Consider the following 26,261-nt stretch of genomic DNA (forward strand, 5'->3'; position numbering starts at 1 on the left):
TAAACCCACAACTTCTCTTAAAAAGGGAAGAAAATGTAAATACAAAAAAAAAAAAATCATTTCCTCCAAGGAATTCATTGTAATTCAAGTTCCAGTTAAAGACCTCCCCTATATGTCCCATGACACCTTGTACTTTCATATCCTAGTGCATATTTTATAATGTAGACTTTAAAGACTAATCTATTAATCTACTAGAATAATCTGAAATGCAAGCAAGAATTTTGTCTGTTTCTTCATAATTATCTCCAAGGTACTTTCCATGATTCATTTGTAAACCCCCAACCCAGCTGGTTTGATTATGTCACTGAGAAGGAAAAAAAATGATCATAAAATGCACCTTGTAGCCTCAGGTTACCCTTGTAGTTTGGAAAGTATAGGATCCATGACAATTTTAAGAATGGATCTCAATTTCTCTGATTGAGAGGGAACAAGGAGAGACATTTTATGCAGTTCTGAGGGTTCCTTCTAGGATAAGAGACAGAGATTTAATGCATGCAAGATCAGTAAGATTATTGTTAAATCAATGATAGAGTACTGCAGCTGAGTAAAAGAAAGCTAAAAAGGTCATTCGAAGCATACCTTTGCAATTAATGTCAGCAATTACTTCATTTCTCTCCATGGTTTCTAGCAACTGTCTTACTTCCTCAATGTTGCCATTTCTGGCATGATGGAGAAGCTGTTGTTCTGCTTCTGTGTTCATTTCTAGATAAAAATAATAATATTTCCGTTATCTACGAACATAAATACCTTTTTTATATTACCTGCTAATACAGAAAGGGGAAAGAACTGTCTTATTTTGCAGCTAATAAGATACACAGGTATGGATTCAATGAACTGGCTGCAGAATGGGACCCTGATACTCCTTGCCCTTTGTATTATAATCAAAGAAGCACATAGGCATTTGGACAAGACTCGTAATCTCTCAATGCCTCAGCTGCCTCATCTTCAAAATCCAACCAACCTCAGAGCCGCTGTAAGACTATGCGTAGGAAAGCATTCTAATGTAAAATATTATGCAAATTATTAACATGACATTAATAAAGACATAAATATAAAGGTAAAACATGGTCATTTATTTAGAAATATTGTAAGACTGCTATCTAAACTTGCACAGTCAAGAACGGTACCAAAAAAAAACCACTTTGACTAGATAAAATAAGAAATAGATAAGGATTCTGGAGTGACTATAATTACAAAGAAATTTCTTTTTCTCTCATATTTTCTTCTCAAATCCCCAACTAAAAATAAAAGATTACAACCAAATTTAAAACACACAGGTCAATATGGGCAAATATTATGAATAGCTATTCCCAGAAGTACCAATTTCAATCTCACTAATAATCAAATAAATACAGGTAAACAAAACATACACAAAGGATTTTTTTAGCCTATCAGTTTAGCAAAAAAAAAAAAAAAAAGAAAGATTAAGCATATACAACACTGGCAAATATAGGAAATGTATACTCCTATAAACTGCTAATATGAATATTAATGCATACAATCTTTCATATGTTGTTGGGGGCAAGGCAGCAATTTGGCAATATTAAAAAAAAACTTCAAAATACACATACACCACGTACTTTGTCTAGGCAATTCCATTTCTGGGAATGTATTCTACAGAAATATTTATAGAAGGTTAATTTATAAGGATGTTCATAAGCATTGCACAGGTACTGGAGGTACAACAATGAAAATACCGTCCATACCCTCTCAAAAGAGGGGAAACATGTCATCAGAACAGCATGTGTCTAGCACTGTAATGTACAAGGGACGGTACATCAGTTAGAGAAGGAGTCACAGAGAAGGTGACATTTAAGCTGGGACTTGAAGACTTAGTCACCAAACCACAAGGGAGAACAAGGTTTCCAGCCTGGAAAACTGGTTGGTTATAGAATACTATATCTTCATATGGAATAGAAAAACAATTTTAAACAAAGTTATGAACCCATTTAGTCATGGTGAGCCTGAGATTCCCATGAGTAAAGGAGATGGAGCTGGCCAAGGAACAATACAAAGCTTAAGGATAAGAAAGCAGTGCTAAGCTAGAATTAAAAATAGTGGGAGTTATCAGCATATAAATGGTCATTAAAATCCTAGAGGCAGGCACACAAATATAGCTCAAGCAGTTGGGTGCCTGCCTACCACATGGGAGGTCCTGGGTTCAGTTTCCAGTACCTCCTAAAGAAGACGAGCAAGACAGCGAGCTGACATGAAGGACCAGCACAGAGAACTGACACATCAAGATGACGCGATGAGATAACACAACAAGGAGACGCAACAAGGAAATACAATGAGACACACAAAAGCAGGGAGTGGATGTAGCTCAAGCCATTAGGCACCTCCCTCCCACATGGGAGGTCCCGGGTTTGGTTTCCAGTGCCTCCTGAAAAAGAAGATGAGCAGACACACAAAGAACACACAGAGAGCAAATAGCAGACACAGAGAACACACAAACAATGAGGGGTTAGGGGTAGGGAATAAACAAAATAAATCCTTAAAAAAAAATCCTAGAGACAAATGAGATCCCTGTAGGAGAACATCACTTAAGGGGCAGGAGGCCTGTAAAGACAATCCAGAAAAAAAAAAGAGACTAAGAATGGCAAGAGGGGTACCACCGACACCACGGGAGGAGAGGGCTTCCAGGGGGTAGATGGGTATGGGAGACCAAAGAAAAGGCAAGGAAGACAAGGCCTGAAAACCCCGACTGGATGGGCCAGTGCAAGGTCATTAATGAACCCAGCAGGAACACTTTCAATGGAAATGACAAAGGAGATTTAGGTAAACTGAGGGGGGGAGGGTAAAAGGGAGAGGGCATACCAGACTCCTTCAAAGCAACTTCATTCTTAAGAGAAGAGGGATAGCGTCACTTTTAGGATTCTAGACACCTAGGCATGTTTATAGGATGTGGGGCACAAAGAGGAGAAAAGCTTGAAAACCTAAGAGAAAGGAAGGGTGACTGAGCCATCCAGGGCCTGAGAAGAGTCTGAAGGTGGTGGGACGAAGACCATCGGTGGAAAAGACTGGCCTTGAAGAGAGGCGATCACAGAGGCTGGAGGGCAGGAAAAGATAATGACTATGTGGGGGAGTGGATGGGGGAGCCTTGAAAAGAGCTCCTGTTTGATGGCTGACATTTCCTAAGGAAAGGGACAGGGCAAAGACATCCTAACCTCTTCCTGCAAGTGGTAGGAGAGAAAAAGAAAAATGGAAAACGGATGGAAATAAAATAGCACATATTCAATGTTTTATTCTAAAACTAAGAAGAGAACAAGTTAAATCTCACCAAGGCAGGAAAAAGGCAAAAAAAAAAAAAAACACCCATCGTTCTATGCTTAAATCCCATAGTTACCTATTTTTAAGACAGGCCCCTGTTTAAGAAATATCCTTAAAGCAATTTGGACTTCCTGTCCTTTTCAAAGCAATTCTGACACAACATCCATCACAGATGGTTTGTCTACTTGCAGGCCAAGCAGACTCTAAAGATTTTCTGACTGCAAAACTTGGGATTTAATCAAAAAAGCAATACCTTGAGGACAAATCACAAAATGCAAATAGGCACGTCCAAGACTATTTTAACTTACATTACTTTAGAAAGGAGTGGTGGGATGGAAGGGGACTGAAACCTTCTAGCTCCCCTTGGAAACAAGTTTATAACCATCATGCATGTTTTTTTAAAGTGCCTCAATAAGCAAATCATTTTATGTGTTAAGAGCAGAAAACAGGAAAAAGACTATAGCAAAATAATTTCTCAGTGTCTCTAATATGCAGTCAAAATAACAAAACTCTAAAAACACCAGTAATTTTAAACCTAAGTAAACTTTCTAAAATGACAGCATTTTAACTAGTTCAGTATAACTCCTTTTGCTCTTTTCAGCTATGCTACACAGAAAGAAAACGCTCCAAACCAAGGCACGCTGCCATTTACCACAATTTCTTTATTTGTCCAAGACCCATCACAATTGAAAGTCCACTGCTGTCTACACAGGCCTATCTGGACTATCCACTAGGATCTGAAACCTTATTCCTTAGGTGAGCATCCAGGCTGGGAAAAGTGTGCAACACTGACACCCTCAAGAAGTTGCAGTTTCCCCAATAACACCTCCCCTAGCTCTATGCAACACAAGGGGATGAATTAACAAACACTTACTGGAGGGCTTGCCAAGTTTCAGGCATCATTCTAAACTCTGATGACACACTAATGACTAGAATCAGGGCCCACACTAGAACTCATCAATGCAGGGAAGACAAACTTACAAATAAATGATTATCCACATTTCTCAAGAGAGGAATGACTGGCCCTCTCCACCCTCAACCCCAAGTAGGTCCTGATTATAAACTCTCAATGTACCTTATATTTGTCATAATATGTTAGTCTGTAGATACTCATGCACTCACTTCTTTGTCCCTACACTAGACTGTAACTCAATCAGAAGGGCCCCATGTCTGGTATGTTTCCCCCTCCATAGATCCCTAGCACCTAGTAACAAAATATTAATTACCTAAATCAATGAATGTGGACTCAGTTTGGGATTTCAGAACAAAGCCATCAAGTGTCCCCAGAGACATCCCTGAAGGCAATGCCTAACACATTTAGTGACAAAATAAATAAAGTTTTATTCTTATATGACATAGGAAATTAAGTCATACCAGAGAGAGAGAGGAACTTTTCAAAAATACACACTCAGGATTATTTAGGATTACAGCTAGCTCCTTAATGTAATGCATTTCAAATATATAAACTACGTTGAGCAAATTTTTTTTTTAAAAAAACATTCAAATCATGACTTCATTACAGAAAAAGTGCTTTGTCTCTGATGTTTAGGCAAAAAGACAAAGACAAGCGATTCCTTGATGCAGCTGGCAAAAACAGATTTGAGCCATATTCTATCAAGCAAATAACAGTATTTTTCACAAATCACTTATCCATAGTTTTTAGTCATTTCTTTCAAGTTCATGCAATTCCAAGCTTTCTTTTTAGATTTTATTGAGATTTCAAGGGCCAAGAGAATGCTTTCAAGGAAAAAACAAGGGAGGAAAACTTGACTTCTAATTCTAAATTATTTTTTTACAAAAGTGTGAGCTTTTATTTGTTGTTCTATAAACACTGTAAATTATCTACTTAAACTGAATGGGTGAGTACTGCGGCCCCAACGATTCCGAGATCTTAGCAGAGACACTAAAACTTGTAGGTTAAAGGGTAATCATGACTTGTTAAATTTGGTCAGGGGTCTACTTTGTTATAATCTTAACAGCTATTTTTCTTTACAAACCAGGTTAATTTGTACAGAATCAAAGTAGAAGATCCCTCGTGAAATTTAGGATAATAAAGTTCAACAATCACAGTTAATTCCATCTTGGAGTAAGGAAAACTCAAAATATTAAATAATACGCCACTTTCGGGATTAGAATTCCTGAATTCCTGAAAGTGTTTGAAAAGTTAACATTCAAAGCCACTAGGCTAAGGACAATCAATCATATGTATAGCAACATTTAACTGGACATCATAAAACACCCGGAAACATCTGAAACACATCTCTCACAACTGGCAAACAGCTTCTCTACTATTAACAAAGCCAAAGAACATCTATTTAAAAATTGTTTAAAAAAATATGTTGCAATAAGGTAACAAATTCTCAGATACTGAATTGATGTTTGTTATATTTATTAAAATTAATATTTGAATATTTGAAATACATTGCATACTAGGATTTTAAAAGTTAGAAAAATGAATTGTTTATGAACAAATACATATTTTAGTGTGACTAGCACTGCACTCCAAAGTAGTCAGCTGCTTAATGTGTTGGTTTGATGCTATATTCTTTCCAATACCAGGAAAATATTAAAAATGAAAGTAACTGTGAAAACATGGCAGGAAAATTAATTTTTCCTCTAAATCTTATTAGTTCCTACCGAGCAATCAGAAAGTTCATGGATGTTATCATATTTACATGTATGTGGGTATATTATGACATTTGGGATACCACAAATAACAAATGCTTTAGAAATCCACCATTTGTAGTTATTCATATTTAATCTAACACTCTGAGAAAATCAAAAGCAACAAAGTTTTTAAAGTCACTTATTGAGCATATGACAGTAGGATTAGCCCAGAATCTAGAACTTCTAACCAAGGGGTGAAATATTAATGCTATACATTTTGTAAAACTGAATTCAGCTACTAAAATCAAAGGCCACTGATCTTAGTAATTGTTCATATATAAGCAATGAGGAAACTGAATCTGAACTACAGTTTGACATGCACACCCTTTTTTTTTTTAATTCATTTTGTAAAAATATTACATTCAAAAAATATGAGGTCCCATTCACCCCCACCACTCCCTCCCCACCACTCCCCCCACAGCAACACTCTCCCCTATCATCATGAAACATCCATTGCATTTGGTGAGTACATCTCTGGGCATCGCTGTACCTCATGGTCAATGGTCCACATCATAGCCCATACTCTCCCACGTTCCATCCAGTGGGCCATGGGAGGATCTACAATGTCTGGTAATTGTCCCTGCAGCACCACCCAGGACAACACCAAGTCCCAAAAATGCCTCCACATCTCATCTCTTCCTCCCATTCCCCACACCCAGCAATCACCATGGCCACTTTTTCCACACCAATGCCACATTTTCTCGATTACTAACCACAATAGTTCACGAATAGAATATCAGTAAGTCCACTCTAATCCTTACTGTATTCCTCCTTCCTGTAGACCTTGGATTGGTTGTGTCCATTCCACATCTATGTCAAGAGGGGGCTTAGATTGCACATGGATACTGGATGCAATCCCCCTACTTTCAGTTGTAGGCTTTCTTGGCTCCATGGTGTGGTGGTTGACCTTCTTCACCTCCATGTTAGCTGAGTGGGGTAAGTCCAATAAACCAGAGTATAGGAGTTGCAAGTCTGTTGAGGCTCAGGGCCTGGCTATCACATGGTCGGTCCAGAGATTCAGGTCCCCTGGGTGTACACTAAACCCCAGCACCAACTACAGAGCCAGTAAAAGTAATAGGAGAGGCTTGTGGACAAAGATCACATCTGAGTCCAGCTCCATCACGCAGAAACACCAACTCCAAAGAAGGGCCAACTGACATGGCAGTGAACTCCATCTGCCATGACCATAAAACCTGTGGGTCTCTTTAGCCCTCAAAAAAACCAATACCTGGGGTTGTACCTACTTTATCTATCTCTGAGACTCTGCTCAGGTGTGCATAAGGGCAATCCTTCTGACAACCTTCAGACTCTTTTTTAGAGACTCATAGCCATATAAACTCATTTGTCCTTTCCATTTCCCCCTTAACTTAGGTCAAAAAGCATTTTTAACTTCTGTCATTACATGTAGACAGGGATATTCTGCTGGTCCGCACTGAACCTTCAATTAAGGTCATTTTCTAGTTACGTCATCAGCTGGTACTTGGTCGTGATCCCTCGGCACCAGGGAGGCTCATCCCCGGGTGTCATGTCCCACACTGGGGGGAAGGCAGTGCATTTACATGCTGAGTTTGGCTTCGAGACTGGCCACATTTGAGTAACATGGAGGCTGTCAGGAGGGAACTCTTAGGCACATTGCTGCTCTAGGCCTTGTTCTTATTTCAGGTGTATAGGCTCACAAGCAAAGTCATTAGTATCAGGGGCTCACTGTTGGGCCCTCATTCCTTCCTGGTCCTTGCCGTTGCACCTGGGGGACTGCCACTGCTCCCCTAGGGACCACGACAGAGGCCCCCCCCCCCCCCCCCCCCCGCCAGGAACCCAGCACCCTCCCAGCTGTTGTTTTTAATTGTTTCCACTATGAGTATACCCAAACATTTCTATGCACTCCGGACACATGCCCTGTATAACTGCCTGTCAACCATATGTCCCCTGTCAATAACATCCCACACCAGTATTCCTCTGCTGCCATTGTTGAAGCACTCTGTGATCCAAAACTTCCTGAAAAGTGAAGCCCAGTCTAATGCCAGGTTCCCTTAATAGTAAAATGGAATATAGCAATGAGTTTAAAGGTTATAGAATACATATTGATTTGGAAAAATTCTACATCCTTTTTCTTTTCTTTTTTCCTAATTAACCTTCTCTTCACAAGAGCTATAGATCACAGTAATTCATATATACAATATACATTACTCCCACATATCCAATATAAAACCTTTTCCCTTCCACAGCAATAATCTTTTAACATATTCATACCATATTTACTGAAACTGATGTACAGATATTGAGACAACAGCTTTCAAACAAGGTAACATTTGTGTTTACATTGTGGTTTATACTTTAGGCTATACAATTTTCTAAATTTTTAGTTATCCTATGTTTTACGTTATGATTTACATTATTAGTCTGTTGGCCCCTATATGTTTTTGGTGTAATATTACATGTTTTATATCCATCCTTGTGTACTCTTGTGAAACACTTCTATTGCCCTTACGGTTATGTTGGTTCCATCTATTCAATATCTATTTCCCCCTCCCCTTGGGGCCCACAGTGACAGTCAATCTTCATTTCTTGAGGAGCCATGTTCAGAGATACTTGCAACAGTGTTGAGGGCTTGACTTGCTCAACTGCCCTAATGCCCTGCACACCCCCTTTTAAGAAGCTGTACCCAATAACTGAAATGAGATACCCTAACATGGCAACTGAAGAGAAACAACAGCAAATTATGAGGCCTATTTTAGGAAGCCCATGACTCTTTTTTAAAACAATATAAAATTAAAACACTTAATTTTTAACTGAGTAGGAGCCTTTTCTCTAATTTCCTTAGTAAATTTTTATGCCTGATAAAAAGCATTCTCTCTTTTATTAGAGGAGATATGATAGAGAATTGGTTATAACCAGCCATATTCCGGTCTGTAAACCAAATATAAATGTTTAAACCAAATTATCCTTCACTGTATACTTAAAATAGTTACATTACCAGTCATATTCACTATATAACCACCTTGACCTGGATGCCAAACAGATCAAAAGGAATTTATCGCTTTACCTATATTCAGTTGAAAAATGCAATCTTTACACAAACTGATGAAAATTAAACAAGCTTCATGGTTTTGCATTATGAAATTGTTTAAACTAACCTTATGTAAATTGTATCTGCTTCAACAACCAAGAACTAACCCTTCTTCCACCTGATTTGTGTTTCAAATTGATAGATTCTGAAAATCATTAACTACTGTTTTAAAACAGGTTGGACACCCACAAATTATGGGATACACCAAATGATCATGGTAATTCTTTTAATATTCTGCTGGGTTTGTTTCGCTAGTATTTTGGTAGCATTTTTACATCTATATTCATGAGAGATATTGTTCTGTAATTTTCTTTTCTTGGAATTCTTTATCTGGCTTTGCTATGAGGGTGATGCTGGCCTTTTAGAATGAGTTAAGAAGTTTCCCTCCCTCTTAAATTCGGGGAAAAGTTTGAACAGGATTGGGGTGAATTCTTTTTTTGAGTGTTAGAGAAAATTCACCCATGAAGACATCTGGTTTTGGATTTTTCTTTTTAGGGAGATGGTTGATTACTGATTTGATCTCTTTGCTTTTGATGTTGATATTTTCTATTTCTTCTTGAATCAATGTAGGTAGCTTTCGTCCTTCCAAGAATTAATTTGTCCACTTCATCTAGGTTATTAATTTGTTGTCACACCACTGGTTATAGTAATCTTTTATAATCCTTTAAATTTCTGTGAGATTGTAAAGTCCCTTTCATTTCTGATTTTACTTCTTTTGCTTCCTCTCCCTTTTCTTCTGTTAGTTCAAATAAAAGTACCTTTAAGAATTTTAGAATTCTTTCTACAGAACAAATTTTGGTTTTGTTGATTCCCTCTATTGTGATTTTAATTTACTTTTTTCATTTATCTCTGCTCTAATCTTTGCTATCTCCATCATTCTGCTCACCATAAAATTTGTTTTTTCCTTTCAAGTTCCTCTCAATTTTATGTTATGACTCTGATTTGACTTTATTCTTTTTTAATGTAAGCATTAAAGATACAAATTTCCCTCTCAAAAAAAAAAAAACAAAAAAACATGTTGGATATGATAATGCAAAGGGTAATTAAAAGATAATTCATAACTCGCTAACAGGTTGGGGTAGAGGAAGAAAAAATAAAAATACAGTTTTTAAAAAACCTCACTAACAAAGGGGTCAACTACCTTTTAAAATAAAGGTCCTTAAATTTTAAATAAAATGCACTTTAAATTTTAAACTATTTTAAATAATTTTTCCTTCATGTTTGAAAATTATCTTTAAAACTGAATTAAACTCATGTACAACAATATTGACTAGTTATGCATCATCTAGCCAGAAATTTCCCTTCAAAGGAAAACTTTATAAACAATGAAGTAAAAACATGTGGTTACTTTCCATTGTCACATGATAGGAAAATGAACAGTTAAGGACTGCTTTCACCAGAGAGTACAATAATTTCCTATTTGCAGGATGGGGAATAAAAGAACTCAGAAAAGTGCATGACCTAGTATATATTCTTACTAATAACAATTAAAACTTTCTATATCACACAGAGCGGGTGTAGCTCAGTGGTTGAGCATCTGCTTCACATATATGAGGTCCTGGGTTTGCTCACCATAAAACTTTCTCATTTTTTTTTTTGGTCCACCTTCTATAGTCCCTCAGCACTGACAATACTGAGGCAGTACTTGTGGAAGAGCTCAGGAAAGTGAGAGAAAAAAAACATTTTTAGAGAACAAAAACATCATTTAAGATCCTTACATGACCATCAATTAATATAAAGTGTATAGAGCACATGACAGTATCTTTTGACATTTCACTAACGAATTCTAGTGATATTGGTTACAGCAGGTACCTACATTGCTAACACCTGTCCTCTTTGTAGGACCTGCAAAGAATTTACAAAGCCATCAATAAAGCTCTAATTACCATGAGACCTGGCCTGAAACTGTTGAGGAATAAAAAGCATAACCTTGCAAAATATCTAACAAGTCACTCCTGCCCCCACTTCTGTGGATCTGCCTGTGAGGGCATGGCCTTGCAGGAGACTATCAAATAAATAACTCCTGCCCCTGTTTCTGTAAATCAGTCTGTGAAAATACGGCCTAGTAGAAAGATATCAAACGAGTGACTTCACCCCTCCACTTCTGTAAATCAGCCTGCAACCCTGCAGCTGCATTCTGCCTCTCTAAGCCCCCTGCTTGCAAAATTTCACCTACGAATGCATTAGCCAATGAACAAAAGTTATGCTGATCCCACCTGAAATCCTATATAAACCTATGAAAACTGAAAGACAGGCCTCAGAATTTGGAGACTGACTCTCCTCTGGGCCCGCGCGTAATAAAACTGTTCATCCACTTTCTGGAGTGCTGGTTGTGAGTTTCTACAGTTCAGAACTCCTGGCTTTGTTGTAACAAAACAACTGACAACGTTCTAGAAGATTTCAAATTTCTCCAAAGTACTTGCTATCTCATTCTTTCTTGTGTGTTAGTCATTAAGCTGATTTCTTCTTTAAACTGACTACTCCTCTCAGAATAATGTACAAATAGTGCCTATTCATGTCAAGAGGTAAGAAAATTGCCATTGGCAGTTCCAACTTAAGGACATATCTCTAAGTAAAATAATCACAAGAAGGAAAAAAAACTGAATAGAATATTGCCTCATTTTATCACTAAAAAGAGACTAGCCGTATTCTTCAACCAAGTTGGTGGCTCTAAAACAGTATCATTTCCCTTTGTTTTGGGAGAATGGTAGGGAAGAAATATTTTTATAAAAATACCTACCTACTCTGAATCACAGGTGTAAGTACTGGAATAATCCCTGCAACAACTAAGGCCTACAGAGACAAGGATAAGCCACCCCAGCACAAGCTTCTACTGATTCATGAGATATTGAGCAAATCTCACCTGATAAATAACCTTCACAAAATCCTACTGAGAAGCAACCTCTTCATATAAATCCATTCAATTTAACACTTACTCCTATTTTGAGGATCAGCTGTTTAATTCTTGTGGGAGACTTACTCTGCCTAAGAGAAATGTGAAAGACAATAGCTTTTTTTTTTAAGGTCACTGACAGTTTTCGCCCTTTTTCCCTATAGGTTGTGGATAGAGCCCATCTAGTCCTTTAGAATTGGGGGATGAAAAGAGGGTGTGACTTTGTTAACTATTCTGTAATTAACACAGAGCTTTACATTTTCAATTTGGGGATTCAGAATGTATACCTACTAGCCGGGCTACAAAAAAAAAAAACCAAGTTCACTGTATCGGGCTTAGGACGCGAACACTGCAAGATGACAAAACAAACCAACGAAGCGTTTTTCCAAATGCTGAGTAAAGAGGTGAGGCCGCTGGTAACACTGTATCCAGAATCCATCCACTACAGTCCAAAGGCTGAAGAATGACAAGGTTTCAGGGGAAAGTACATCACTGATTTTAATGCCGGTTCAATTAAATTATCAACTACCTACAAAAGCTAAATTTGCAACAGCCAAAATCCTTGTTTAACATCACACTGCCAACAATTCAATTTCATCTGATATCGCCTGCATAAAGTGACAACTGAAACTAATATTAAAATCAAGGGAACCCTTTTCAACGCCTCCTGCCAATCAACAGGACCTCGGAGCAAGGGAGTCTTTTAATGTTTCTATTGCGCAGTAGCTGTTTCTGAATCCCCTGCAAAATTCTTTTCACGCTTAATTCACCACGCGGTACGCTGTGAAAATGGTCACATGAGCAGCTCGTAAGGTCCATTGTTAAACAATCCCCCTTTTGTTAGCAGGAAGCACAGCGGTACGATGCACGCACTAAAGTCCCTAGAAAGCACGCAGCTGGCGGCCTGGCAGGGAATGCACAGCACCAGCCCAAAGTCCTAGCACTCCCAGCTGGAAGAGCAACAAATGCCAACATCTTGCTACTTTCAACAACTAACTCCAGAAGCCGCGCCGCAGCAGTAAGTCGAGCTGCGAGCGCAGCATCCCCGCGCCACGACGCGGACAGTCACCGCGGACCCGAGGAGGCGAGCGCCCACCGCCCAGCGCCGCGCACGGGGCAGGCGGGAACCCGCGCGGGCGGAACCGGCCTCGACCCCGGGTGGGCCGGGCGGGTGCGCGAAACTGACCTACGCGGTCAGCCAGGCTCGCCAGCACCGAAGGCGTCGCCCAGACTCCAGGCTTCCGGTCCGCCCGCCCCACGACGGTGAAGGCCCGGGTCGCCCACTCCCACTTGCACGCCCCTCGGCCCCAGCGGAGCGACTGACGCGGGGTCCCGCCGCTGGAAACGGGGCGGAGCGCGAGACCTCAGGCGCGCTCCCTCCGCGAGGTGGCCCCGCCCAGGACCCGCCCCCGGGCCCGCCTTCCGGCCGCGCCTATTGGGTTCACGCCCGGCCCGGCACGTGACCAGCGCTCCGGCTCTGCGGCGCGCGCTCGGCACCCCCACTCGTTTCCCAGCCGGAACCTGCCGGAACCGCAGCCTGTGGCTTCCAGGCTTCGCCGACCGCGAGGGGCCCGCGGCGTCCCGGGGCCGAAGGAAGACGCGGAAGCTTCTCCGATGCGGCGTGGCTGCCCGGGGAGGGAAGGGGAAGTCTTGCCTCAGCCTCCGGATAAAGCAAAATTAAAGGTCTGGGTTAGTACACTGAAATTTGTTACCAAACAAATAAATCACCCAGCTGCCTAAAAAAAAATTTTTTTTTGCTTTTGTTGGGATTTGAACCAAGGAAGCAAATAGGCCGCGTAAAGTAGCGACACTCCTCTTCACCTGTCAAATGGTAACCTTAAAATACCATGCAGATGTAACAGTTATAAGATACGTATGAGTGAGGGACGCATACAGAGACATGGATTTACAGAATTTCTTCCCCCTCCTCCCCTCATCAAATCATCCTTCATAGAGACCCTCTTCTTCAAACTAAATGCTCAAGGGGTCTGGCTGGAGGCGTTAGCACATACTCTATAATGTAAAGATTAAAACTAGTATATGCAAACTTTGCTTTAAAAAAAAAAAACAAAGGAAATCAGGAGGATATGAAAATTTTTTCTGGTTCCTTGAATTTTCCAAATATTTAATGAAACTGTTCTTTTTGTAATAAAAAGTTAAACGGTACCAGGTTTAAAGGGACTGTTCCAGTCTAGAAACATAGATTAAGAACCTATTATGTGCCTGTTGGTCATTATGCTACATGTGGCAGAGCTTTTGGAGAACACCAGCAGCCCTGCTTGTGTATCCCAGACTAGCATAATTTTTTATTACTAAAATAGGCACTTTTGACTAGCACAATATATTCAACTGCAAAACGCATGGTAACTGAGGCAGTTTTATTTGCCTCTCAAAGAAGAAACTTAAAAGCTTATTTTCTAAGGATACTGAACTATCTCCACAGCCAAAATAAAAAATTTCCTCTTGATTCTCACTCGGGTGATTTAATTGCCTAAATTCAGGACTTTCCCTCTGCAACTTCTTTCTTGACTTTGTAAATTAATTAGCTAGCCTATAGGGCGATGAAATATTCATCGTTATGATTACCAATAAGAAAAGTTAAAATTATTGAAATACTAATCTTGTATTTTTACAGGATTTTCCTTGGTGTTTACGGAGTCCTTAGAAAAAGATAACTCCTTGACATTTGTATCCGAGATTAGTACAGGTGTTCATTATTCTAAAACACTGCTGTCTAATGGAATTTTCTGCAATGATGAAAATAGTCTATAATTCTATTTTGTCCAATACTGTGACTACGGAGCATTTGAAATGTGACTAGTGCAACTGAAGAATTGAATTTTTAATTTTACTTAATTTAAATAACTACATGAGGCTAAGAGCTACCATGATGAACGGCACAGTTCTAAAATAACAAAGAAATTGCCATATTGTTCCCAATCATGTCATACTCTATTTTGGGAAACATTTAGCAGAAATAGAGCCACTTGGAACCAATTAATATTTTCCTCCATACTTCTCTTTTCTGCACTTACAAGTAGGTAATTTAATTTTGCAGATGGAGCATGTTAAAGTAACTTTCTCACACTGTATGCAATATATGTAAGTATGAAAAAAAATGGAAGGCTATGGATGAATGAAAAAGGATTTGGGAGTAACTCTGCCTTTTCATTCACATGCCTGCCTGACCCAAATTAAAAAGTTGACATGGTACCTTTAGACCCCATGTCCTTTATCAGAAGTGCCTATAGCTTATTTCAGACTGGACCATCCTAGGATTTTGTTTTGTTTTGTTTCAGGAAACTTAGGAGCCCATTGGTCTCCACCACTATTTCCCCATCCCCACGTCCCAATGACCCCCTCCAGATTACAATACCTAATGTCTGTCCCTGGAGTTTTGTCTTATGCCTGAAACACCCCAGAATGCAATGTGTGCCTTGCATGATTTAAAAACACTCCCCTGTTACCATTGTGACATTGAAGTGCTGCCAGAGCACACTAAAAGCTTATTAAGTCTTATTAAAAGGAGGATTTTATGAACTGAGACTTTGGGGAGGGCTTTGGCTAATTACTACCTGGAATGCTGAAAAGTAGGTCAGATGTCATCAAGCAAATCCAGATAAATTGTTGAGTTGGGAGAAATTAACCATCCCCTTCCTTACATATTAAACTCTTCATAGTTATTATTAACTCCAAACCATCAAGGCTATAAAGTCATTCATGGGTCGTCTTTTCTCTTAAAAGCTGTTTAATTTTTTTGTCATTTGTGCCATTACATTCAGTGAGTAAAAAATATAAATGAATTGACATTTTCAGATCTTTAGTTCTTTTTATCTAGATTTACTCCTGTGCCTTTCCCTCTCTCCCTCTTTTCCCAGGGATGCAGTGCATAGATGTCTAAGCAACTCCTGCCTCCAAAGATTGGTTTTGCTGGGTCCCCACATAAAACGTTTAAAAAGGACCCCTATTTCTGTACATATTCTTGGTTGCATGCAAAAAGCCCCACTGGCACTGACTAATTTAAGCAAATGGGAAATGTATCATAAAGATATCAGAGAAACAGCTGAAAATTTGGCCTGGAAAAGGCAGAACTAAGGCACCTCCAAGGATCTGGGTAAAAGCTAGTCTTTAGTTTGCTGAGAAAGAGTAGGTTCCAATTATTTTTGTTTTCCTACCCATTTGTCTTTCATTTGTGAGAAGCAAAGTTAAGGGAATGAGGGTTATTTTTGGCTTACAGGGTGGAAATCTTGCCTGCCAGCCCCACCAAGACTACCTTCAATAGGAGAAGTATCCCCTTCCACACACACACACACACACACACACCACAAAACTCCATATGGTCCTTTTACCAGAAAAGGGAGGAATGGATGGTGAGCAGCCACAACTACAAGTATGCCCCTTTAAGTCTTTTACCCTTTATTGTTTATCAATCAAGTCCTTCTATTTAAGAACTTTTCCTATAAGGAAAATTCCTTGTGAATTTTCCCAGCTCTTATCTTTAGTCCTTCAACTCTGTTCATAATGAATGTACCCTGCCTTTCCACCCATTTTTGTCTGGTCAAGCAATGTGCCTAACAGTTCCCTACCCCTTCTTGGAAGCCTCAGAAAAAAGCTGCCCTGCCCATAGCCTATTTCAAGGGCTTCACTATACAAGTAGTATCGTTTACTATGTATTCTAGACACCCCTATTATTCTTGGCTCACAGAAAGGGCAGGGACAGTGCCTAACTAAGTGGCACCTTTCTATTAGGCTTACCAAGACCTGTATAGAAGGCTGTATTGGTGGCAATTAAACCTCTACATAAGCTCTGAGTATATTTGACTCTGAGGCATAGAAAGTACAATTATTAGCCAGGGTAGACGTAGGAAGGCTTATAGAAGAAAGTGAGAGCAGAGAGAGCAGAAACGATGGGACAGCAAGAAGGAGAGTAGAGAGAAGTAGATAAGGGAACAATCTGGAAATTCAAACAAGAGTTGATGTTGCAGTCTTCAGTCTAAACTTCATTAGGCAAGCAAGCAGGCTGGAAACTCAGACAGGAGAGTTTTGTTATAGTCTTGAAGCAGAATCTCTTTAGTTTGTCTCTTAAGGTCTTCAACTGATTGCATGAAGCCCACCCATATTATTTAGGGTAATCTCCTTAACTAAGAGTCAATTGATTGTAGATATTAATCTTTTACAGTTAGGAAGGTGTTGCTGTTAAATAGTTACGAGGTAGTAGGGACCCAAACTTTGGCAAAAACTATGGGGATGGAGAAAAAATATTAGTAGACTAATTCAAGGGACATTTAGAAGACAGATGAAAAAGAACTTGGTGGTTGATTGCATGAGAGGGGTAAGGGTCCAGGAAGTGTAAAGGATGATGTATTAATCAGGGTTTTCCAGAAAGAAAAATATATTATTTGTTTAATGAATTGGTTCATGCTATTCTGGGGGCTGGCAATTTTGAATTCTGTAGGACAGGCCGGCAGGCTGGAAATTCCAGTAAGAGTTGATATTGAAGTATTGAGGCTGAATTTCTTCTGATCCCTGGAACAATCAGTTCTTTGCTCTTAAGGCCTCCAACTAATTGGATGAGGCTCATCCATGCTACAGTGAGTAATAGCCTTCATTTAAAGCCAACTGATTGCAGATGCTAAGCCCTTCTATAAAATATCTTTACAATAGCATTTCACCAGTTGCACCCAAGTTTCTGATAGAAGCAATTGGTACATAGAGGTGCAGCTTACTGAGAATGGGAAGACAGAAGATGAAGAAGCCTTTGGACAGAGGACTGACATGATCAAAGTGAAACTTTAATGAGAGAAGTCTGTTGGCGGGAAGAAAGATTGGTGGAAGGGAAGAGCCTAGAGTCAGGAATACCAGCTAAGGAGTTACTGCAGGGAATTGGATTTGGCCCAACGGATAGGGCATCTGCCTACCACATGGGAGGTCCAAGGTTCAAACCCAGGGCCTCCTGACCCGTGTGATGAACTGGCCCACACACAGTGCTGATGCATGCAAGGAGTACCCTGCCACGCAGGGGTGTCCCCCACGGAGGGGAGCCCCACGTGCGAGGAGTGCGCCCATAAGGAGAGCCGCCCAGTGCAAAAAAAGTGCAGCCTGCCCGGGAATGGCGCCGCACACATGGAGAGCTGACCCAGCAAGATGGGGGAAGGGGGGGCAGGGAAGGGGAGAGAAATAAAAAAATAAATCTTTAAAAAAAAAAAAGTGGGGAAACGGACTTGGCCCAGTGGTTAGGGCGTCCGTCTACCACATGGGAGGTCCGTGGTTCAAACCCCGGGCCTCTGTGACCCGTGTGGAGCTGTCCCATGCGCAGTGCTGATGTGCACAGGGAGTGCCGCGCCACGCAGTGGTGTCCCCCGCGTAGGGGAGCCCCACGCACAAGGAGTACACCCCGTAAGGAGAGCCGCCCAGCATGAAAGAAAGTGCAGCCTGCCCAGGAATGGCGCCGTACCGCTGACGACAACAGAAGGACAACAGAAGTGGACAAAGAAACAAGACGCAGCAAATAGACACAGAGAACAGACAACCGGGGGGGGCGGGGATTAAATAAATAAATCTTAAAAAAAAAAGTTACTGCAGTGTTCTATGGGTAAAATGATAGGGCCTGAAGTAAGGTGAATGGTGGGTACAGAAGAAAAGAGTCAATGTGGCAGATTGGATAGAATAGCAGTAGACAGCCATGGCCGTTACAATGGGCAGTCCTGGAGAATAGCATTGAATAGCTGGATGGGAGTGGGGTGGAGGTGGTGAGTTGGACTCTGAATGTCCTTGAATGCCAAGCAGAAAAATTGAAATTTGATTAAGTAGAAATAAATAAACTATAATTTATTCCCAAACAAAGATATGTTTGAAGACTATCAGTCTTTCAGAAGTGTACAAGTAATGAACTAGAATGGGGGAAAGGATCTAGACAGTAAGGAGAATGTCATTATCATTCTAATGTAACACTATGAGAGTATGCACACTACCAAGGAGGAATTTAAAATACTTGTCACTCATTTAATGTGAGGTATAAGGAAGAGGAGGCAAGCAAAATACAACCATGATCCAAGACATATTTGGTAATTATTTGTTTACATGTTTACCTCTGTCAGACTATGGATTTCTTGGAATGAGAAACCCTGTCTTACTTATTTTTATATCTTCAGCATATATCCATATTATGGTATAAAGTCTAAACAAATTTTCTTGTATGACTGCGGGCAGCGGCGGGCCTCCGGGAGGGTCGGCGGTTGGCCGGGCGGGCTTTCCGGACGGGGGCTGCCTCGCGGTCGAAGGAGAGGAGGGGGTTCGGCACAAAGCCGTTGGGCCCTCGCTCTCTCCGCTCAGGCACGGGGGACGCGCGGTGCAAGCAAGAACACCACGGAGACAAGGTCTGGGCACAAGTCTACTTTATTGTTGAAGGGGACCTGGTTTTATAGGGTCTAGGGATACGTAAAGGGACTTGATTGGTGCCGGCGGGTGCTGTTGCTTGCGTAGGCGGTTACTGGACAGTAGGCGGTTACTGGACAGTAAGCTGGCTAAGAGGTTAGGAGCAAGGGAGGGGAAGGGGAAAGTGTGGGCTGTCTAGATAACGGCTAGGCGGAAGACGGAGAAGGGGAGAAGGAGGGGCAGCGCCGGCTGCCAATACTGGGCGGGAAGGAGACGGGGACAATTGCTCCCTTTTGTTTAAAAGTATGTGCTTCGGGGGAGGTGAACTGGTGGCAGCAGGGGCAGTATGGGACGGGGTACTGGGGTAAGACGAGGGGAGGAGGGAGACCACGAGGACCGGCTGGCGGCGAGAAGCAGAGGGCCCTCCCAGCTGCTCTCAGCTGCAGAGGACACAGCGTCTGGCCAGGACGCATGTGCCTGCTGCTGGGGTCGGCGCACGCCGGCGCCTGGCGCGCGCCGAGCTCTGCCAGCAGAACGAGGTCGTGATGTTCCTGAACCCCTCGCCCGATTGGGGGAGAAGGAGGGAGATGAGTGAGGAAAGGGAGGCAGGAGGTTACAGGCGTGCGGTTCGGTGTTTGCGGCGGGGGCGGGAGGAGCGCGGCGGATGGCTTGGTGGTGGCTCTTTAGTGGCGAGGCGTTGATAATGAACCTGCACAAAGGAGCTGAATACCGCGTTGGCTTGGTCTTTGGCGAGGCGGACTATTTTTTTGACGGCCCAGGGTCCTACAGTGAGGGCTAAGATGATGATGATGAGTGGGCCTAAAAATGGAAGGAGGTATGGGAGGAGGGTATGGAGAACACTGGAAAAATAGTTCGCATTTTCTCGCTCTTTGCGGCGCTTATCCAATCCCTCCTGGACCTTTCTCAGGTTGTCCTCGACTAAGCCGGTGGAGTTGGCGTATACGCAGCACTCCTCTCCAAGGGCGGCACAGAGACCCCCTTCCATAAGGAGGAGGAGGTCGAGGCCGCGGCGGTTCTGGAGGACTACCTCAGAGAGAGAATTGAGAGAAATTTTTAGATGTTTTACAGCATTTTGAAGGTAGGTGATATCTTCGTCGACAGCCTGTCTGAGAGAGGAGAGGGCAGAGGACTGTGTGGCGAGGGCGGCGATCCCTGTGCCTGCCCCTGCAAGACCTAGAAGGGTAGCGACTGTTAGGACTGCGGTGACAGGCTCTCTCCTTTGTAAGTGGAGGGAGGTTTGTCTGCTTAGCACGCGGCGGAAAAATTCATGGTCAGAATGGTAAACGACTCGAGGAGCGAGAAGGATGAGCAGGCAAGTCTCATGGGTAGCGTTGAGGGTGGCAACATTGAGGCAGGGGGTTAGCCCGGTGGAGGTGCAAAGCCATTGGGAGGTGTTAAGGGGGATTAAGAACTTGGCAGAAGCGCTGGGAGAGGAGTAGTTAGAGCAAGCACTAAGGGAGGGGTGGGAACCTTGACGAGAATGAACACAGCGTCCTGTGGAGGAAACAGATTGAAAGGTTAGGGGGACGGAGGAAGTGTTCCAGTTGCACTCGGCTGGGTATACTGAAGTGGATTCGTTGAACGTGAAGTTAATGGCGACAGGCTCATAGATAGGAAGGGAGGGGGAGAGGCAGAGCCAACAGTTCTTGGTGAGGTTGGGGTGAGAAGTATTTAGAGATAAGTAGGATGCATAGATTAACGTGAGAAGGGGACTGGAATACTTGGTAGGGGGGGCCATGGCTGGGGAGCGATGGACGAGGGGGGGGTGCCGCTGGAAGGTGGGGGGAGGCGGGGGGATTGAGGACTTTATTGGGGCCAACGGCGAGGGGTGGGGATTCAGGCGTGGGCAGTAGTTTTCTGATGATGAGGAAGGCTTCCTCTTGCCAGCGCTGGAGGGTCCAATTGGAGCATTGATGGGCCGAGTTGACAACGGCCGGGGAGATGAAGGGAAGCATGACGATGAGAGCAATGGGAAGAACGGAACTACCCGCGTGGCAGCGAATCATCTGTGGAGACAAAAGAGAGAGAGAAAACTACAAAGGAAACAGCGATGGGAAGGAGGCAAGTTAGGTAGGCAACTCGTTAGGAGGATCATTGGTGTCAGCGTTAGTGGAAGCCTCGGCGGTGTGGGGCTTGATGAGACGTCCTGGGACCCAGATGGGCTGCGGCTCTGATTCAGGGAAAACGCAGGCGAATCCCCGTCCTTGGGCTAAGAGAGGGGCAGGTCCATGCCATTGGGTGGTTTGCGGGTCACGCCAGAGGACAAGCGGTGCAGGGGTGGGCCGGAAGGTAGACCCCCAGTGCATGTGGACCAGTGAAAAGCCTTGGGCATTGAAGGTCATCAGGTTGTGTCGGATCAGGGCCTCTGTGACGACGTCGCGAGGGGTGCGACGCGGCTGGCCGGCAGATGTCTTGAGAATGAGGGTTTTGAGAGACTGGTGAGCACGCTCTACTAGGCCTTGTCCCTGCGGATTGTAGGGAATGCCGAAGTGATGGGTGATGTCGTAGAGCTTGAGGAATTCGGCAAAGGAGGCGCTCCGGTAGGCAGGTCCGTTGTCTGTCTTGATGTCCCGTGGAACGCCCATGAAAAGAATAGATTCTCTGAGCGCTTGGATGGCGTGCTTGGCCATTTCTCCGGTGAGCACGGTTGCGTAGCAGAGATGAGAGAAGGTGTCGATGGCTACATGGAGGTATTTCCATCGGCCAAACTGGGGGACGTGAGTGACATCCAGTTGCCATCTGGAATTGGGGCGGAGCCCACGAGGGTGAACTCCCTGCAGTTGGAGCGGCCCCAAGGGCAGCAATGGAGTGCACGTTCGGCATGACCGCACAAGGTGTTTGCAGGTATGGATTGGGAGGTCTGGAAAGAGTTTGTGGAGGCCAGCTGCTGAGAAGTGAAATCTGGCATGCAGCAGCTTGGCCTGATTGATGAGGTCTCCGACTGCGACGGTGGTCTCGGCTGGAAGCAGGTGAACGGCCTGATCGGCAAAGTGGTTGCCGTGGGCCAGGGGCCCGGGAAGGCCGGAATGGCTGCGGATGTGAGCGATGAACCAAGGCTGTCAGCGGTTCTCTATGAGCTCTTGAAGGTCCAGGAGAGCGACGTTGATGCTTTCACTCGCTGAGTTGTCGGGCAGAAAAAACGCAGAAAAGGCGATGACTTGGCAGACTTGTAGGCAGTAGAGGCTGTCTGTAAAGATGTTCAGTGGACAGTGGGGATGGGTTTGGAGTGCTAAGATGACAGCACGCAGTTCGGCCACTTGCACAGAGGATTGATGGAGGCGCACATGTGAACGTGGCTGGTGCTCGCCGGGTGCGAAGACAACGGAGGCAAACTTAGTCTTGGAGGCGTCTGTGAAGATGATGGTGGTGTCTGGAAGAGGCTTGCTGGACGGAAAAGGGAAATGGCCAGGGGCGGCGATTTCCAGCAGGGGAAGGCCCTGCAGTAACCAATGCTGTGGAAAGTGGTTATCGAAGTCTCCTCGGTAGAGTTCCATGAGCGCCTGCATATCTGAAGACTCCCGCAGCAAGGTGGTAGTTTGTTTCACAGTCAGTGGCCACACGAGAGTGTCCGGTGGGTAGCCGTAGTGGTGGGTGGCCTGATCGACCAGGGCGGTAGCGAGCTGGACGAAGAGGGTGGTTTGCGGGCAGATCTTTCTGAGCTTGCTCTTTGCCATATGTACCCAGAGGAGGGGCCATCCTGCCAGAGCAGGCCAGTGGGCATGCCCCGTGTGGGGAGAACTAGTCCCAGCAATGTCTTATCAGGGTCGTAGCGCTGAAGTTGGCAGCGCTCGAGGGCCTGGTTGAGCTGTAGTAAAGCTCCCTTCGCCTCTTCGGTGAGGTGGATTCTTTTGTTGGGGACCGATGAGAGTGGACCACCGGAGCACAGGAGCCGGAACAGAGGCTGGAGCTACTGGGTGGTGATAGGAAGCGCTGGGCGCAGCCAGTTGACTTGACCGCAAAGTTGCTGTAGCTCGTGGAGCGTGAGCACATCGGGGATCCTGATGCTGGGCGCTTGTGGTGCCACGGTGGAGGTGATGGAGAACCCCAAGAATTGATATGGTGGGTGGGTGGTCAGTTTTTGTGGATTGACCTTGAGGTTCAAGTCTTCCAGGTGGCTCAGTAGGCGGTCGAGCACGGTGCGCAATCCCGATTCGGAGGGATGTGCGACAAGCAGATCGTCCATATAGTGGATGATGTTGGCGTATTGCGTGAGCGGCTGGACGGCTTCCCGAACATATAACTGACAGATGGCGGGACTGTTCCGCATGCCTTGAGGTAACACGCACCACTGATATCGCTGAGCTGGTTCCCGATGGTTGGTTTGAGGGACCGTAAAGGCAAACTTCGGCCGATCGTCCGGGTGGAGTGGTATAGAGAAGAAACAGTCTTTGATGTCCAGGACAGTGACGAACCAATGCCGAGGGACGGCTGTGGGATGGGGCAGGCCAGGCTGTGGCGACCCCATTGGTTTGATGTGCTTGTTGATCTCTCGCAAATCCTGTAGCAGGCGAGGCTTGCCACTTTTCTTTTGAATGAAGAATATTGGTGTATTGTAGGGGCTGGTGGAGGGCTCGATGTGCCCAGCTCGCAGCTGTTCGCTTACCAGTCCCTTGAGAATGTCCAACTTAGGGATCGAGAAAGGCCATTGTTCCACCCAGATGGGTTCCTCTGTATCCCACTGCAGAGGAACGGGTGCCGGAGGTTGAACGCGAACAATGGCCGAAGCTATTGGGGGGGCAGCTGTGGCGGTGATGTGGTGAGAACGGCCCCCGATTGATGCAGGATGTCACGGCCCCAAAGAACTTGCGAGATTTCCTTCAGAACGAGGGGGCGGAAGGTTCCCTGTCGACCTTCTGCGTCTCTCCAGACGACGTCCTGGGCAACTTGCTGGGAGGGCGCTTGGCCGGTGGCTCCCACCACTAGGGGGCCATCGGTCAGAGGGAGGTGCCCGGCCTGGTCGAGTGGGATGCAGGAAATTTCTGCTCCTGTGTCGAGTAGCCCTGTGAGCCAGCGGCCGGAGACTTGGATAGAGAGAAGAGGCCTGGTGGAGGGTGCGATGGGAACAGACCAGAGTACTTTCATGGGCGGGGGCACTGAGTTGTTGTGGCCTCTTTGTTGCGGGGCTGAGGCCTACCCCCATGGCCGTTTAAAGGCTTGCGGCTGGTGTTAGGGACGCGGCAGTCGCGGGCCCAGTGGTATCCTTTTCCGCACCGCGGGCATGGAGTGGAAGGAGGCCGTGGTGGATGGCCTATGTTGAGCACGTCCGGCGGCGGCCGTGGCTTGTTGGGGCAGTCTCGAGCGAAGTGACCGAGTTCGCCACAGCAGAAGCATTCGTTGAAGGCCGAGACGGCAGCGAGGACAGCCTGGGCTACGGCGGAGGCCTGGGCGTTGACTCCGGAGCAGGCGAGGACCCAGTCGTGGAGGGGCTTGTCTCTCAGCGGCCTGATGATCACCTTGCAAGTTGGGTTTGCGCCTTCCTGAACAATGTCCTTGATGAAGGAGGTCTGGGCCTGCGTGCCAATGACCTTGTGCTCGGCTGCAGCCTGGACACGCGCCATGAAGTCGGAGAACGGTTCCTCTGGTTTCTGGAAAAGTCTGGTGAGTGGCTCGGGCGCGGAGGCGGCGCAGTTGCGGAAGGCACAGAGGGCACACTGCTTTAGCTGGAGGAAGAAGCCTTCAGGGAGGGCGACGTAGCTCTGTGGCATGGCATAGCGCCCCAGTCCGAGGAACGCGTTGGCAGGATATCTGGTGCCGTCGCGGGCGTTTTCAGCGATTTGTTTTTCATTCTCGGCAGCGAAATGTGCACGCCAGTCAATAAACTGCCCCGAGGGAAGTATGCCTCTCGCGAGGGATATCCAGTCGTAGATGAGACAGCGGGCAAAGGTCATACGTTCAAGGAGGTCTTGAGCATGGGGGCTGGCGAGACCATCCTCTCGGATAGCGCTGCGGAGGGTTTGCACGTCTTTCAGGGAGAAGGGAACCCATATTTGGGGGTTCGCTCGAGAACGATTGGGATTTAGCGGATACATATCAGCGATTGGAGCAGTGGGGGGCTCGAAGAGAAGATTATTAGAGCGCGGGAGGGGGTGTCTATTGGGCGGCACATAAGATGGCGGGCGCTCATACGCATCATCTAGGTCATCATCAGAAGATGGCGGATGAAGCGCTTCAGGTTCCAGGTAAGGGCAAGATGATGCCGGTTCCTGGTAGGGGTAAGATGGCGCCGAGGCAGGAAGGGGAGGGTACAACGGCGGATAGTCCTTCCGTGAAGAAGCAGGAAGGGGCGGGGAGTGCAGCTTCTTCCTCTTTTGGGAGGAAGAAGGAGGGAGCGCGCCCTCTTGGGTGGGCTTTCCTTTGTTTCGTGAGGAAGAAGGCGGAAGTGCGCAATCCTGGTCAGAGTCAGAATCAGCGGCGCAAGGGGGGTCAAGCTCAAGTGCGGCCTCCAACTGAGCCGAGAGCGATTCGGCATCGGAGTCGTTACCGGGAGCGCCGTCTTGGCGGCCGCACCCTTCCCCTGACTCATCCACGGTATCGCACGGAAAGGCCTTGGCCTCGGGAGCGGGCACGCCTTGCAAACAAGCGCGAATGGCCACAAGAGCGGGGAGGAGGCGGGGGGGAAAGACCCGGCCCTCATGTTCCATGGCTGAGGCTACTCGTTCGATCAGCCGGGCATAAGTCTGAGGACTCCAGAGCGGGCAGGTGATGAGCCAGGGATTGAACGGGAGAAGTAAGTCCCAGTAGCGCTGAAGCTGGCGGACGGAAACTCTAACCTGGTTAGTTTCCAGGAGGGCAGCCAGGGCCCGAACCTGTGGGACCTGACGGGAGGAGAGTGAAGCACCCATTCTGGTTTGAATGGAAGACGCCGAAGAGTCCCTACCTTAAGCGAAGCGTGGGGGGTAGGCGTCAGAGTGGGCCCCACCCACGTTGGGTGCCAAATGCGGGCAGTGGCGGGCCTCCGGGAGGGTCGGC

General features: G+C 45.1%; 1 protein-coding gene across 2 annotated transcripts in view; it reads right to left on the reverse strand.

Annotated features, from left to right (window-relative positions):
- Positions 1-13,314, reverse strand: part of OSBPL1A (oxysterol binding protein like 1A) — a 238,509-nt gene extending 225,195 nt beyond the window's left edge. The window contains exons 1-2 of one of the 2 annotated variants that reach the window (XM_058277558.1): positions 13,084-13,314; positions 580-702 (exon numbers count right to left, since the gene is read on the reverse strand). In XM_058277558.1, the coding sequence (XP_058133541.1) occupies positions 580-700 (121 nt within the window). In that variant the 5' untranslated portion in view covers positions 701-702; positions 13,084-13,314. The remainder of the gene's footprint in view (positions 1-579; positions 703-13,083) is intronic. The other variant, XM_058277559.2, reaches the window with a different exon arrangement.
- Between the last annotated feature and the right edge of the window lie 12,947 nt (positions 13,315-26,261).

The sequence above is a fragment of the Dasypus novemcinctus genome, chromosome 16 (genome assembly GCF_030445035.2).
Source record: "Dasypus novemcinctus isolate mDasNov1 chromosome 16, mDasNov1.1.hap2, whole genome shotgun sequence".
In the NCBI taxonomy this organism is placed as follows: domain Eukaryota; kingdom Metazoa; phylum Chordata; class Mammalia; order Cingulata; family Dasypodidae; genus Dasypus; species Dasypus novemcinctus.